At 42.1% G+C, this 17,109-nt stretch overlaps 1 protein-coding gene across 4 annotated transcripts in view; it reads right to left on the bottom strand.

Annotated features, from left to right (window-relative positions):
• Positions 1 to 17,109, bottom strand: part of COP1 (COP1 E3 ubiquitin ligase) — a 123,352-nt gene that overhangs the window by 47,148 nt on the left and 59,095 nt on the right. For all 4 annotated transcript variants that reach the window (XM_065745371.1, XM_065745379.1, XM_065745394.1 and 1 more), the window contains exons 13-15: positions 13,072 to 13,180; positions 11,268 to 11,349; positions 4,709 to 4,825 (exon numbers count right to left, since the gene is read on the bottom strand). In XM_065745371.1, coding sequence (XP_065601443.1) covers positions 4,709 to 4,825; positions 11,268 to 11,349; positions 13,072 to 13,180 — 308 coding nt within the window. The remainder of the gene's footprint in view (positions 1 to 4,708; positions 4,826 to 11,267; positions 11,350 to 13,071; positions 13,181 to 17,109) is intronic.

Below are 17,109 nucleotides of genomic sequence, written 5' to 3'. Positions count from 1 at the left end.
TCTGGGTCAGCTCACCTGAATCCACACTGTCAACAGTTTGTGCCGACACAGTGAGATCTGACCGAGGTTGAAACCAACCCACCAAAATGCGAAGCTCGAAACATGATGTAGCTGTCCTGCTGCACTTCTCTGTCTATGTGCACTCATCAGCTGCTTCCACGTGTTTGTACAATGCCTGGGAAGCAGGTAGTTGGTCTTGGAGCTGGGCAGCACTAAGGAACTCTTCTCACTCCCATCTCAACCTGCCACACTTATGGGCCCAGCATGGAGAAAAACCACGTGAAAGAAGGTGATGAATCTAGTGCAAGAACTCAGGAATTTGAAGTTTTGATGATGTGATCTTCGTATAATATATGGGAAATTAAAGGTCAACAGTAGCTGCTGACGGTGTTACAGCGTGCTGGGAATAAAGCACTGCTGCTATCAATAGCTATGCTTAGCTCACTGGAGGTAGGAGACAATCTGATCTCACCCAGACTGCACAACTTGGACTTTCAAGCTGCCAACTGCATGCATTTGCAGTCCACATTTTTTTTTCCCCCTCTGAAAGCAGGGAAAGAGGACTGTTAGAAAATATATAGGTGCTATTGCTGAAGTAGAACGATAACAACTTAGGCCATGATTTATATAGCTAATTTCAGGATAAAGACCCATCTATTTTTAAAAAGACGAAAGACCACAAAATTACCTGATTTTGTATTTGTCAGTGATTACAATTTATACTGCACAATGTTTCAACTCAGTAAGCATGCAAATAGAATATTTTATTAAAGTAACAGACAAGAGGGATCTTTTCTTCTTTATGTGTCCTCTCCACTGCAATGGACTTTATCAGGTTGCAATCTGATGTGATGGCTTCTTCTCACCTGAAATGCCTGTAGGGTTTTAAGACAATTATTTCCTAAAACAAACACCTGCTTCTCTGTTTTAGGCCCTACTTCTAGTTTATTGCTTGCTTGTTTCATTTTAAGCCACAAAAATGATCTTTTGGTCATCTGAAAGCTTTTGGAGTCAAGAGCTCAGGAAAGAAACATCTATCACCTATTTAAGATGGGAATCCTGGGATTTGCTTCTGCAATAGCAACTAAAGCAGTTTTCTGCAGCATCTACTTGTAGCCAAGCCAGTACTTCACCCTAAAAGAGGATGCTTAATATGGAGATAAACATGAGCACGGCTACACCTAACCAAAACATCACAGCTACTGCTTGCACTGCCACTATTCCCATTTACCTGTGGGTATACTGAAGCACAGGAAAAATCCACAGATATAATAAATCTCAATCCTAGCCCTTCTCAGATGATGCTGTTCAAGGCTGAAGCAACTTCTCCTGCCACCAATAAAGGGCAGGGACCTGCTGAGGAACTCAGCATGGGGAAATGGATGACAATGTCCACAGGCTGCTGCCTCGGCTCACATCATTTGTACCACAAAAAAATAGCAAGCATTCAGAAATGTTAGAGAAACAGGAAGGGAGATGCTTCCACTATTGGAGAAAGTCTGCAATTACAAAGCAAATCTCTCTCTGAACGTTTTACCCAAGAGCAATAATATAGCATTGCAGATAGAGGTAAGCAAAGAGTCAACATTTTACTAACAAGTGAGAAGGGATACATAAATTGGAGATAAGGCAGAGAGGATCTTAAGACAACTATTCTGCTTTTGTGAAGAACACAAAGTGGGGACCAGCACTAAGATTCAAGGAGATGCAAATTTATCTGAAGTACCTGATGAGGAAAAACAGCTTCAAAGAGGCATTCTGAATAGATGGATGCAAGCAGACATGATGCTTTTGACAAAGGCAGAAGAAAACATTTCATTAATCAAGATGCAGAAGAACAAGGCCTTACGAAAAAGGATTTCAGCTGCAGGGAGGGTTGGAGATTGACCCTCAAGAGAAAATAAAGGGAAATAATAATTGGAAAAAGAAAATTTGTGACAGCCTAAAGACTAACACTGAAGCCCTAGACTTGCAGTCAAAACTGCATTACTAAAGCAAGGCTACCAATTCGCAACCTATCCCATGTACAGAGAAAGGTGGACTGGAAGATGTATATTTACTAATTTAATACTAGCATAATTAAATCAATCTACAACACCCTTCTATATCTCAAATATTACATACTTTCCTCACCAAACGTTTCATCGATTGCTCCTCTTCATGTTTTAAGCTGTAAGGATACATACATACACATGAACACCATTGGATAAATCACTGGAGAAGTAGTTGACATGAAGTCCCACAGCTGAAACTCCACTAAGAACAAGCAGACACAGAGACAAGCCCACTTCCTAAAATCTCCCATTACACTGCTTCATGAATTAGTGTTTTGTACTACTCATCTTTATTCCTATGACAGCAAACAGGAACCTCCACATCCCCACGCCTTTTCTTTTTAAATACCATTTAAAGAAACCAACTTTCCTCTTCCTTTATTAATTTTACAGCCCATGTGACAAACACACTATTCACAAGTTATGCTGGTTTTTTTTTCTGCCATGTACTCAATGAAATTAGTAAACAAGATCAGTTGAAAGTGACGGAGAAGAAACAGACTTTGTCATAACACATTAAACAGGAGAGTGCCTACTTTCATACTCACTATGGAGTAAAATAAACTAATTTCTTTGCTCTGAATTTTTAACTTGAGAAATAAAACCAGCTTTTAAGATCCCTCTTTTTTGGTTAATTTCACACGGCATTTTTTCGCTCATATTTACTGCTGAAAGATCAATTAAAATTCCTTTGTGGGAAATCATTCCCATCAGTACAATTAGTCCACATAATTGCTCCAGCAACCACGGTTAAACATCCGTTTTGCTTTTTATTTAGACTTAATTACCAAGCACCAAGAAGATGCCTTCCTCCTATGTATTCTTCCCTATCACGAATACTCGTTTACCCTCAGCTATCTCAAGCTCAAAGATGCACACAGAATCACAGAACCACTCAGGTTGGAAAAGACCTTAAAGATCACTGAGTCCAACCACGATCCAAACACACTGCCCTAACAACCCTCTGCTAAATCACGTCCCTGAGCACCACATCCAAACAGTTTTTAAACACATTAAGGGATGGTGACTCCACCACCTCCCTGGGAGCCTATTCCAGCGCTTAACAACCTTTTCTGTAAAGAAGTGTTTCCTGATATCTAACCTAAACTTACCCTGGTGCAACTGAAGGCCATTTCCCCTCGTCCTGCCGCTGTCACCAGTGAGAAGAGACCAAACTTGCTCTCGCTGTAAGCACCTTTTAGACATTGGAAGAGGGCAATAAGGTCTCCCCCCTCAGCCCCAGTTCCTTCAGTCTCTCCTCGTAGGGCACATTCTCCAAGCCCTTCACAGCCTTGTTGCCCTTCTTAGGGCATGTAGTCACCTGAAGCTTCCAGTCAACTCCCAGTGTCCACTAATGCCTCTTTCCCCAACTAACTTACTGAAGACAAGATTAACTGTGGTTCATTAGGCATAAGCGTGGCCTGATGGACACAGACACACAATTTGCTTTCATCCTCTGTGTCCTACAGCTCCGAAAACCTTCACAGATTTATCTGTGTCTTATCTGCTCCCGTCTTTCAGGTGGAAAAGAATCCCACTCACTGATTTATCAGGAAGAATTCTGCTTCATGGTGCTGTTACGTATCTATTTTAATCAGCAGCTGATCCATTTGGAGCTAGCGCTCTCATCGTTCCCTAGAGCCTTTCACAGATAGCCCCTTTCATTCAAATGCTGCTAGTAGGTATTGTAATTCAATTCTATTCTTGCATGTAATTCACTAACCTTCAGCAAGATGCCTGTCAAGCAAGTCAATATTTTACACTCCAACTTGAATCCATTTTTTGCAGTGTATCAAAATGCAAATGTATTTTTTCCTCCTATGAGTCAATCTAAGTAGAACCACTCTGGGAATTGGAGCACCTCAAGAAAATGGCAAACTAGCTGTTGCAAGAATGCGATCAACATATCTCCCAAAATCCAGAGATAACAAGTCTCATCAGAACATCTAGTTACAAGCACATTAAAACTCCCTGAGGAGAGAGGAAATGCAGAGTTGGTTAAACATTTACAGGTACCTCTAAGTTTCAATTGCTGCATGCATAGCACAATTGAGTTTCCTCCTGAAGTGATACCCACTCTGCTTTCCAGTCTTCGTACAAACACCAAAACCTATTTAACCTAAGAAAATAGAAGTCTCACTGTGCCTTTCCCAGTGACATCAATAAATCCACAACCATTAACAGACATGCTTTATTCAACCTAGGAAAACACCAGCCCATGCACAGGGATCGTAGCTGCAGCTAGGGGAAACACACACGGCCACTGTTTTACAGCATGCCTCGGGTAAAACCAGTTAAAACTCCCAGTATGGCTTTCTACTATTTATAAGCAATGCTGTAAACTGGAAAGAACAACTATCACCACGTTAACCTTCCTTCAAGACTTGCAAAGCTGAGATTTGCTTGGTTGCCTCAGCTATCTCAATAAACACGTCGCTATACACGCACAAATTAAAAAGTCAGGCTGCAGGAAGGAGTTGACACTCGGGTATCATGGTGCCTTCTGGGTGAATGCACACTTGAAAAGCCTTATCAGGGGCATTTTATAACAGCAAAGACACTATACTTTTAAGAACAGCAGGCAACCTCAAGAAATAAGAAGCTTGAAGGAAGAAAGAAACAATATCTCTTTGCCCAAAGATCCTTTCACCTACCTGCACAGCCAAAAGCTAGGTGATACCTAGAGGAGGGGCTGAATTTGACACAACACACGTTCGCCTTGGCTTCAATGCTTGCTACGGAGTTGTCCAAATTGGTAGACCACAGCTTCACTAGGGAAACAGAAAAAGAAGTTAGTAAGCAAAAACACCCAACTGAATCTGAAAAGAATAGAATCTCATTTATAATTAAGATTATGAACAAGCTCCTTTACTAAGATGTGTTAACAGTTAGAAATGGTCAGACTGTAACCAATGGCTAGTGAGCCCGACGACTTTCCCAGGCACATCAACGCTCCACTCATCCCTATATACTCAGGAGATGCTGAAGGTCCACATCCCACACAGGTGATGGGTGTGGATCAGACGACTCCCTGTATGTTATAATCTCAGCATTTAAGATCACACGACTGCAGATCCATATAACCATGAGCAGGAAGGTTTCTATCCCTTTTGTTCTTTGTTCCCTCGCTGAGAAGTACAGAACTCCATGCTCCAAGGCAGAATTGCTTTGCACTTAATAAATGCACCTAATTGTATGCTTAAACACAAGCGAGTAAGAACAACTTGTTTTATTCTCAAGAAACTGGCACAGACAGAAAAGAAATCAGTATGCTAGCTTCCTACGATGATATATTTCCTTGGTACAAAGAACTCTACTGTTTCTCAACACTGCTGTGTGAACACTGATTAAACTATGTTGTACAGAACAAGCTCTTCCCCGAAAGTATGACAGTGCTTCACAGGAAGATCAACAGAAAACACCAGTGGCTTTTCAAAATTTAGCTTTCCCCACTCTCCACAAAAACATCAAGCATTAACCTTAAAGAAGAAGTGTTAGGTGCTCCCCACGTCATCACTCTTAGTCTTAAAAAACAGAATTGCAGAACAGCTTGAGTTTGGAGGGATCTTAAAGATCTTTTAGTTGCAATGCCCCTGTAGGGCTGCCACCCATCAGATTTGGGTTGCCCAGCACCCCATCTGTCCCTGCCTTGAGCACCATCAGGGATGGGACACCCACAGCTTCTCTGGGCAGCCTATGCCAGCACCCTACCATCATCCTGTGAAAGTATTTCTTCCTTGTATCTAACCGAAACCCACCCTTTTTTAGCTTAAAGCCCATTTAAAGCCCCACTGCCTTGTTCCTACATGCCCTCACAAAAGGTCCCTCCCTAGACTTCCCATGGGCCCCCCTTTACATACTGGAAGGTCACAATGAGGTATCCCTGGAGCACTCTTCTGGTCTTGCTCCAACAGCTCTGCATCCTTGTGCTGGGGGCCCTAGACACGGACGCAGTACTCCAGATGGAATACCACAAGGGCAAAGCAAAAGGGAACGGTCACCTCCCTCACACTGACTGATGACCACACTGCATTTGGTGGAGTTGAAGATGCAGTTGGCAAATGTACACCACTGGCAAAGGTACAGATGCTCTTGGTGAAGCATACCAGCGTCAGCAAGGTTCAGACTTGAATGTTCTCCCTTTCCCCTTCTCTTGAGCAAGTTGGGCTGTACTTAAGCATCACAAACAGTGTCCTAAGGCAGAGCAAGCTAAAGCCAAGAGCTGAGCACGCAGGAGCCATGCAAAGGCTTAATCTCTTTAACAGCTTCAAGAGCTGGTTTGGCTTCTTCAGATCTGTGGCCATCTCTGCCATCTTTTAACAGAAAGCTTGCTTTGGAGGTGAAGGAGCGAGTAAAAATGGCAAAGAATAGGAATCTTGTTTCCCATTACAGACAATAAATTAATGAAATAGTCTTGTGGTATGTCCCTCCCACCTGCACATCACTCCTCTTTACTTTCCCCTGGTCATTCATTCCCTGGAGCTCTGAAGGAAAAGCAAGGTTGCTGTGTGAATTATCCTAAGGAGTCAAGGAAAAGAAGGACTCCTGGCAGGTCCTTTTCAGTGCAGTACCTACTTTTTAATAGTACTGCTATTAATGAAAAGCTGATCATACCTCGGAGAACGGCTTCTGGAATAGAGGAAATACATGACTGCTCAGAGCACATCAACAAATCATTTCCAAATACAGCACTATGCTGGCATCTGACAGCTGCCTGGAACCATTACAAGGCAGTGTGAAGACACCAAAAACACAAACACTGATGCATACTGAATTTACGTAAAGCCATTACATTAAATTCAATGAAAACAGCACCCACACTGTTGTTGGTTTTCAGAAATAAAATCTATCCTTCTTTACCTCAGTTATAATCTTCACCTTAAACATTTAACCACATTTACAAATAAGGCAAACAGCCTTCCAAGCACGACTTAAGATGCTCCTTTATCCCCAAAATCAGACTGGAAGATATACCTCCTCCACTGTGTTTCATACTGGCTGGACAGAAGAGAAGGACAAGCTAGGAAAGATAATTTTGCACTGTAATATAACACTAGTATTTTGCTTTAATTAGCAGACATCAAGATATATACACTCGAAGTTGCAGTGGCAGTAGAGGACTCCACATTTATGAATGTGACAGTATAGGAAGCAAATGCTGCAATTATAGACAACACTGATGGCAGGCAACACTGCTTAAACTTGAGGGATGCAGGGAAGTTAAACGTGCTCGCAAATTAGAGTAATGTTCTTCCCAAACCTAGGAGTAAAAGCAAACAGACTCATCTTGAAGCCTTCCAGCTGCGTACTGACATTTACAGCAGCATCCAAAGTGGCCAAGTCCCTTCTGGAAACCACCTCTACCAAATGGCCACTTGGTCTCAGCTGTGATGCAGAAGTGATGTGGGGGCTATGTTTCAGCTTTGGTTTTTTTTCATTCAAGTCTTCAGGTCACATTGCACAGCCATTTATCTAGTGTAGAGTCAACCTGTGTGTTCAAAGCCATCGTAAGATTCGTTACAGCTGACAGATGCAGATTAGAGTCTGCAGCAATTTCTGTGATCTGGCTGCCGTGGGATATACTAGGCTCCAATTATATCTTAGTCAGTGCCATAAAAAAGGATATACGCAACGTGTAGCAACACATAATGAAAGTTGTCAAGTTCTACCTGGAACTGTCCATTATTTTTTCATAAGGAACTGACAGTTTAATAAAGCGTAATTCGTAAGGGTTTATTTACTGCAGCTTTCAGCACTGGGGTCGAGGCAGTAATTATACAATACACAGATGTCTTTATCACTTAGAAATGTGCAGATGAGGCAAACAACCATCTGAGATTGACTTTCTACAACGTGTGTTCTCAAAGCACGTTTCCTAGTAGTGCTGCTACTGCCAGCCAAGTGGCCACTCCTTACCACACAAGAAAGAAGATGCCTCTGAAGCAGCCTTATTCGTTTAAGATGGTTACATCTTTTTAGGACCCAAATGTGTCAGTTTATAAATTAATCTTCTGTAGACCAAACACTAACTAATAAAGGAGGTGGAAGCCTGTACTGCAATAGCTGAAGGGGCTGATGGGCTGATGTATGCAATCAGCACACTGATGGTAAGGTCAGGAACATGATATCAACTCCTGTCTGTTACCAGGCAATGACTGTGAGGTATTCCTCCTTGAGCACAGAAAGTTTAAGACTGTCAGTCAGGTATTTGGGTTGCCACTTTAACTATCAGCATCATCTTGACCTTTTGAGGCACTCCCAGTTGAATACAATGGCCCTCAAAGCTCCAGGAAGTTATTGAACTGCTATTAGCCAGGAAAGCGAACAAGCTGAAAGTTCAACCTGATATTTTAAGAGCTGTAAACACCTAAAATTCCTGTGAGAGTCAGTAGAAGCTGAAGGAGCTAAGTATCATTAAAATTGAAGCACCAAACCAGCCTCTGATATCCTCACCACACTGGGAACACACGCTGACCTGCAGTTCTCAGTCCCCTTCCACTAGGACAACTCAGTGCATCTATGCTGTCCATAACTGGTCACTACCTCAGTGAAGACTTAAGTTCTACCTACATGGCACCAGGCAATATTTTGCACTCACTACCTCATTTTGCTGACTTCACTCTGGCCATTAAGCTACATTCCCAGCCCAGAACTGACAGCAATAGTGGGTTAAGGAAGAGATGCAAGTCTGCACTAGCTTCAGCATTACCCAGTACTTCAATATCAACTGTATGCTGTCACAAAATTAAATGATCTCTGCTCAAAGAGCAGAACTTCACCCTTCCCTACTTACGTGAGAATCATCGCTCCTGCCATTATTATGCACATAAAAGAGCTGAAATTAGGACTATGCAATTTCCCTAGGCTGCTTGTACCACAAGTAAACACCAATTTTGCTGACTGCCATCTAGGTGGCATGCACCTTTGGGTCTCTATAGACATACTCAACTACCTTTGCCCCTTTAAAAGGGAAGTGCATGACAGTCATAGACAAAACGAGGCTTTCATGCACACGGCAGCTATTTCAAGTACGTTAATGCTTTTATGCTCTCATTACCTACTATTAAAGCACAAAGATCATCCACAAACAAGCATCCTGGATTATGTTCATCTAATGAAGAGGCTGATGCAGGACCCAAGACCTGAAGATGTTGTTTCTTATTGTATCAGAAGCATTTTATCCTTAGTGACACTTCATTCATTAGCATCCTCTTCGCTGCATCCGAGCCCTGGCAGAGACGGTTGTGAAACACCGACAACAAGATTATGAATCTAAAATCTCCTTTCCCAATACATACCTGCTGAGGATACAGAGTGCCTTAAAAATCAGCCTCTAACTTGAAAAGACTGAGAAGAGACAGGCAGATACACAGGCAAGCAGAAAGAACTGGCTAAACTGTCACTTTATTGCTAGCTTGTCCTGAACGCTTGACAGAAAAATTTTACACCCATGCTTTCTGGAGAAAAATGGAGAGATTAGTTCCAATTGTTCTGGTCACACCAATATCTATCAACATTGAAATTTCTGGTTAGAAAGCCCAGTGTGGCCTCACTCAAGCGGACAAGTAAAAGAGAAAAGGAAGGGTATGCAGCTCCTGTATATCCCACCAGGAAACTGCACCTGGCCACCTTAACGCATACCCAGAGCTGGCCAGAACAACATTAAGCACTCATTAAGGTAAGCAGAAAGACAACAACAGAAGTTATGCAGATTTATGGCTGAAGACAACTCCCAGGTGTTACCTTGTCCTCAAATTTAACCCTTTTTATGTGAAATGGAAGTTGGACACCGATGACAGTTTAATCTGGATGTTTGCTACTATTGCTTTGTAGCTTAAAGACCTCACCAGTATACCTTCAAAAGACCTTTACGGATTGAAATGCAATTTTTTGTGGATCTGCAGACTTCATTACAATAATTTCTAAGTAAACACCACTCTTAAAGATTACTACTGAAAAAGTGAACTGTCAAGTTAGAGATGAGAGCTCTGCCTGCAGCTGGCCTTCCACAACTGGACAACTTGTTAGCATGCTAATAAATGTCTGTCTACCTGGTAGATAAGCTTCTTCGAATGCATAGCAAGAGTGGGGAGCAGAGTGATGGAAAGGCAGGTAATTCACAGGGTGAATGTTCACACTGCACTCAGGCAGACACAAAACACTCCTGACTTTCAACCAAAAGGGGCAAGTATAAAAAAAATATTAAAAACCACCTTAAATGTAAAATAATCATGATAGCTACATTTTCTAAATGAAATTGCCGATGACATGAACAGCATCAAATGCATTTATACACTAATATAGCTTTCGTTCAAAACAGTATTTAAAAGCGTTTTAGAGGTTTTCCATGTTTAATGGCTGTGTAAAATTTATCATTTCAAAGCAAACCATGAAGAGCCCTGACCAGGGCTCTGTTAGCTCATCCAGCAGAGTTCATCCCCATCCTACAAAAGTGACTCCAAAGCTCTTTTTGCTTGATAAACAGTTTGATATTGTAAACACATTACAGATAAAATCTTTCTCATTAGGGATGAGGAATGTTACAAATGCTACACACACCTCAGTGCTATCTTCTTTAGATGCTTCCTGTATCTTCTCAGAAGAGGAACATTTACCTAGCATGTAAGGCTGGGAAAGAGTTGCCTTTAGGGCTCTCCAAAAACTGTTTGACAAATGGACCTTTGAGTGCAGAAAGTTGAGAGTTGCTCCCAACACTCCCATTGAGTCTGCTGCCCGACTCCATTAAGCTCTGAAAAACACCCTGCACATTGCAAAGGAGAGACACTTCTTGTTGCACAGGACATTTAATGTTGAGAACTATAGGTAAAAATGCTGCTGTTCAACATCAGCTTTTTGCCTGACAATCTAATTCTTGGAACATAAATACATGCTGTTTCTTTGAAAGGCCCCCATGGCTTTAACTCAACAAGCTTAACTGATGTTAAAACACATTTAGTTTTGTTTAGTGCTCTGGAAGATGGTAGCTAGAGAGTATGTTACCCCAGAACTGAATGTCACACTAAGAAATCTTAATTCCAGCAAAGGCTCTCACTCTAAGGTCTGAACAGTTTGGTGGTATCTTGACATGTTAACACATCAACAATTCTGAAGGCAGCTGAGGAACAGGTACTTGAAATATCACATTTCTGTTCCTCAAAGGGAATACAGAAAGTGCAGGTCTTCTGCACAGAGACAGAGGAAAAAAAATAATACCTTTTGCATCATCAGAGCCTGAAGCTAATAGCTTTGGGTCCATCAAGTTAAAGTCAACACTCCAGCACCTTTTCTCATGCTCCTGTTTAGAGAAAAAAAAGAAATATTTCGAGGCAGTGAGCTGTAATCTGATCAAACAGTGAAAGAAAAACGCATGCTGTTTGGTATAAATTGTCAGGATATTCCTGGCCCTTCTGGCGGTTTCTCAAACTTTTCTCTCAGTCAGACCAACGTTTATAGTACTCTAGACATGGCTTGAAAGAAGTCAATAGCAGAACAGCAATTTTAAGAACTAAAATTGATTCTTTTTTTTTCCAATTTGATTTTTAAATTTGAATCAATTACGATTTCAAGAAACATATGTTAAAGATCTATTTTCCCAATGCGTGCTGTTAATTATTCTGGCAGAATACAGCTTTGTCTCCCAGTACTGATTAAGATGTCTGTCCAAAGCTGCTTTGAACATCTCCTATCAGAAAGTCCTGGTAGCCCTCATCTTCATACTGAATTATTAAACAGAACTTCTGGTGTCTAATCCTGTGTTTTTCCACTCCAACATATGCTTTCAAGCCCACATACAAAACACAGAAGAGCTATATTTGTTATACTGACATATCGTGTGTGGAATCAAAAGCAATGCACTGAATGAAACCTGAAATTCGGTCAAACCCTTTGTTTAAAGCCTTTAAACAAGCTAGCAAGAAGACAACATGAAAAGCTCGCCAGGATGAAGTCACTAAAGGATTTCTAACACACGTGAGGCAGATGTCAGTGTGCATGCCTTTATCTCTGTAAATCTACATCAGAAATGCAAGTGATCTGATAGGAAGCAAAATTAGTTTGTTTTAACACAAGCAACAGCTGGGTCCTCTCCAGGCTCATTACTCAGTCTCGAAGAAAAGCAAAATGTATTTGTGAGGAAAACAGACAGGATTTATTTTGTCCAGTATTGTTTCTTTTTAACTGATGTACGTACAGGATTAATGAAAACAAACACTGAAAAATGATTAAAACACAATGGGAAAGTAAGGAAAGCCTGAAGCAGAAGTTAAAACTTAGGTTGAACTGCCAAGAAAGAAAAACTGAAGGCAGTTCATTCATTGTCACAGAGCAGTTTCAATGCAGTATTCTACCTACACACCACGCTGCAGCACTTCCAACCTCTCACCAAACAGGTCACCTTTACTTTCAACCTCTTTGTTCTGACTGCGAGGCTCTCAGATCCATTAAATGAAAACACAGTGCTCAAATTGCATGCAAAGAGAAAATACCAGAAAGTTATCACAAAATAGGTCTCACTGTTGAGCTCAGTCCACATATGCACATGCTGCTCTGCTGAATACAGGACTGCATTGGGAAGCCTTCTGCCTACAATTCCATTCTCCTACGCTTAACACATCTTCATTTTGCTCTTCTGCTTTACAAACACCTGTAACAGTAATCACTGCAGGATTTTACAAAAGGCCTTTGACAAAGACAGACGTGGAATAGGTATGGAGAGAGCCAGACAAAGGTTTCCAAAGAAGAGTGAAACAAATACATTCCAGGAACTCGTTTCCCCATGTGCAGACTTCCTACCTAGAAGCAGCAGCAACACTAGTGGCAAGAAAACATCATCTGCCACATGACTGTGACAAGAAGACAGAGCTGCCTAGCTCAGAGGACTACAGCTCAATAGCACTGCACGGATAAGACATCTGTCAAACAGAAGCAGTACCTATTTCACCTAGTGCTGGACTTCAAGCAGCATCTCAGCCTGAACACCGTCCCCCCCGAGGAGCGTTGCTTGCTGATTCCACCTTACCTGGTAGACCTTGGATCTTTGTCCTGTGAAGCCATCCCACAGGATGACCGTGCCTTCATAGTCGCTGCTGGCTAGCAGGTTCTTGTGGTAACTACTCCAGCTGATACAGCTTTAAAAAAAAATAAAAAATAAAAAGCCAGGTCAGTTTTACATTCAGTCATACCTTGCAATAAGACAGGTGATTGGGCTTTAAAATCATGCAGCACTTGATGATCCTGAAGGTCTTTTCCAACCTAGATGACTCTGTGTTTCAGTCACGCCACTGAAACACACTCGAGAAAGGACAAAACCAAAAGCCACCAGAAACAACAAACCTTCCTCCACAAGCTAAGAGGCAAGCTTCATATAGGAGTGAGTGACAGCGTGATATCACTTAAGCAGAGTGCTGGGATTTGAGTTATTTATTTTCTGGATATATTCACCTCTAATGTTGCTTTAAAACCTCAAAAACTCCCAGAGTTCAGTGTTTGATGACCTAACCTCCTGCCAATAGCTACTACTTCATTACTGCTACAAAGGTAACCTCTTACCTAAGGGAAGCTATACATGAAAAGCACAGGGCTGGACAGAAGGGAAAACGCCCTCACTCCCTGCCACATATGCATTTCTGTATGCATGCACCTATGCACATAAGCCTGTGACTTCTGGAAAAGTATTTCCAATATCAGCAAAAGCCCACTTCCTATCCAGAAGAAAACAGCAGTTTGTTTGCTACAGGCCGTTTAGGAGATGCTGCTGACTGGGAAGTGCACTGCATGGGTTTATATTTTAACTGAATCAATTAGGCATCAAAGCTAAATGACAATTCCACTGACAAACTAACCAGGAGCAGACAAAACAAGACCAACAATACTGCCAAGTCACACTCACGTCGCTCTGGCACCATGCCTCCGCTCTGCCTCCTGAAAATGTGACAGAGGTAAGCAAATTTGTAATACTTGTTCACCAATTTTTGGACCATCTGGCACAAAAGCACGCCAGTTGGTATCAACTGCGACGCATGTAGCAGAAACTGAACTGACAGAGCCAACTCGCACAGGTCATCAAACTGCTCTGACACAGTTAACTAGATTAGGGCAGCCTTGGGACTAAGCTTTAACCAACAACACAGCTAGAAGGCCAGGATTCCATAGCTTTTTAGTCACCCTTTGATTAGTGCAGCTGCACTTTGAAATACAATGCAGGCACACGGAATCGCTCGGGAGTATTTTACCTTGGCCAATTCTTGGTTCTGCTGTGCACTTGTATCCTGTTTTCTTCAGGCACTTGAATAGGGGAAAATCATTTTCCTTTGATAAGGCAGTTTAGAAATATAAACATCATTGTTCTTTGATTAGCAAGCAGCTCTGGTGTCTACTCTTGACCACGTTGGGATTTACTGGGGGTGTCAATTTTAAAACTACAAGGGGACCACGAGTATCAACCACTAATCTCAGCTGACTATTTAACTGTAGCACCAACAAGTTTATTTGAGTAACGTGAAGCAAGAAACCCAGCTGGTTTCTAAGACAAACTGAAACAAATACATGAAAGAAATAGCATGCTGTCAGTGCTTGCATCAACAGGAAACCTCACTGGGCAACCCAAGCCTTCTAGCTCCGACTTGCTCTTCCGTACACATTAATTTAACTTAAAATGAGACCAAACCATCCAACAGCACCAGTTTTCAACACATTTCTCAGGTATGCTCAGAGAAAGCTTTCAGGACTCTCCTTCCCCAGCACATTACTGGCAGCTTCCTTTAGCATGGCTGCACTCCTTTAGAAAAAGCCTTTTCTCACCCTTGCACATTTATTTCTTGCAACTGCCACCTACTGTTTGCAAAACTTCACGTTCAGAAATGTGAAAGTCTCCCTTACTCAATATGAATTATTACCTTGTACCACCAGGTGCTAAGAGTAGGGTTGAGGCGATACAGCTTAGGCAATGCTTTTCCTGAATAAGTCATTAATTAGAAAGCGTGTCTTCTGCCCTTGTAGGTACAGTCCCCAAATGTATCATTAAGGAGACATCATTATGTCGATGCTACCACCCCTGGGTGCCCACAGAAAGGCAAGTCTTGAGTTGATGATTTACCTGAAGAGGATGACGTGGCTCCCTGTGGACTAAATGCAGCTGGCAGCACCAAGGACTGCAGCAGTCCAGAGAAAACTGTGTCTGACATCTGGAGTCCTGCTACCAGGTGACCACTGATGGAAGCAGCAGCAGCTCCCAGCCCTACAGCACAAGGCCCCGGGCTGGGAGCAGCCTCCAAGCACTGGCAGGGGGCAGACACTGCGCCAGACAGTATCTGTTTAAACCCATTCCTCCCATCATCTTATCACCATTCAAGGCAGTGCTGCAAGGAGACACCTTAAGAATAACATATCTAAGTTTAGCCATCATAGAAGAGGAGAAAGAATACAGCACAGGGCCAAATCTCTGAAAATGCACTCTTCCATCCAGACAGCTTTGAGAGCACATCAGACAGGCAGCATCAGCAGGAGGAGAGAAAGGCACACGGGCTGGTGCCAGCCTGGCTGGTTAGAAATGAACTATGAAGGGGGTAACTGTATAACTGCATCTTGCAAATAATAAAAATAATAATAAAACTCATCCCTAACGATGAAAGTTTGTAATCAGTGAATAGGTAGAAAAACATAAAGGTCAGTTTAGCAGGGCTGTCTGAGATATGCTAGCCCTAAGAATGCCTAACGACATAAGGAATGTCAGGCTTGTAAGGAGAAGTAATACATTATCAGAGCAATCAATATAAACCGAATAAAACGAAGGGTTTCTGCGCCCCAAAGCATGTCCATTAGGTCTGGCACTGCAAAGACCAAACTAACTGTTCTGCATCACTTATCCTGCTGGCGTTAACAAGGGGTTAACGCTCACTTGGAAACCATTTGTAGATAGACTGAGAGGGAAAACAGGCACTGACAGGTGAAAAATGTTTTGGGATTTGCAGCGACTAAGTGGTTCAATTAACACCTTTTAAGTCACACACACCATAAATCTTTCATTTTTAACGAATGTGATTAAAGGATCATAATAAGACAAAGACAATCGTGTTCCACCTCTCTGCTTTAATTCTCCCCCCCCCCCCCCCACCCAACTCTCTTTACAAAGTCTGAAATCAGAGCATTCTCCTTGACATTGTAGTACTCCAGCTCCTTTGTAATTTAAAGCCTTAAAGTAACTTTTTTAGAGCACAATTCAGGGTTGGAACAGATAGAGGACAGCTTCTTCAGGTAAAGGACACGTTTTACCTAATTGCTCCTTGTATTAAAATAAAGGCTGCAAAGAGATGAAGAACAAGCTGTTCTGAGCACACCTACAGCTCTCCCCTCCACGTGGCTTCTCTGGGATCTACAAAGGGTTGGGATGGTACTGGAGATGGTACTGGGGAAGGGCCGATCCTTTTCCCATACCCAATGCAGGCAGTTTTGTTCAAACTTCAACGACCTTTTATCTTCTTGGGATCCTGTAAGATGTTATCATAGGTAACAAACCGAGTAAGACTCAGAAATGCACGGGTGAGCAAGATGGAGACTGGGAAAGGAAAGGACAAAGGGGAGATGGAACAAAAATGCAGCTTACTCAGTCCTCAGGTGAGTTAAGCACAAAAACCCCAAGAGTATATAGAAATGACCTTTTCTAGACAACCTCTGGATGGCCTGCAGCCATGTACAGGAGAAAAACTGAAACGCAGAGGCTATGACGTATGATACAAAAGATAGACACCTAGGGCTGAGATAATGCATAATTAATAGGGGGGTTGTGAAGGTCATCTTTTATTTTAAATACTAGTGGCCACACTTGTCAGTTTTCCCTTTGTTCTTTTGACCACAAACAGTGCAACGGTTGCACCCGAGGTTTACTTTGCTGTAATTTATGACAGCTTTCTTTCCAAGAGATTAGCTAGGAGAAACTTGCTGAGAAGGTCTCACTGAAAGCTAATTATCCCCTGCTGAAGCACTCTCCTAACCTTGGCATCTGGTCCGGACACACAGAAATCCTGACCCTGTGGAGATTTATGCTCACTTTGTTCAGTGA

Source organism: Cyrtonyx montezumae, unplaced genomic scaffold (genome assembly GCF_038088225.1).
Source record: "Cyrtonyx montezumae isolate F1298 unplaced genomic scaffold, pur_monq_1.0 scaffold_1, whole genome shotgun sequence".
Taxonomy (NCBI): Eukaryota; Metazoa; Chordata; class Aves; order Galliformes; family Odontophoridae; genus Cyrtonyx; species Cyrtonyx montezumae.
Note: the sequence above shows the minus strand (reverse complement) of the source record. Positions and strands in the feature narration are given on the sequence as shown.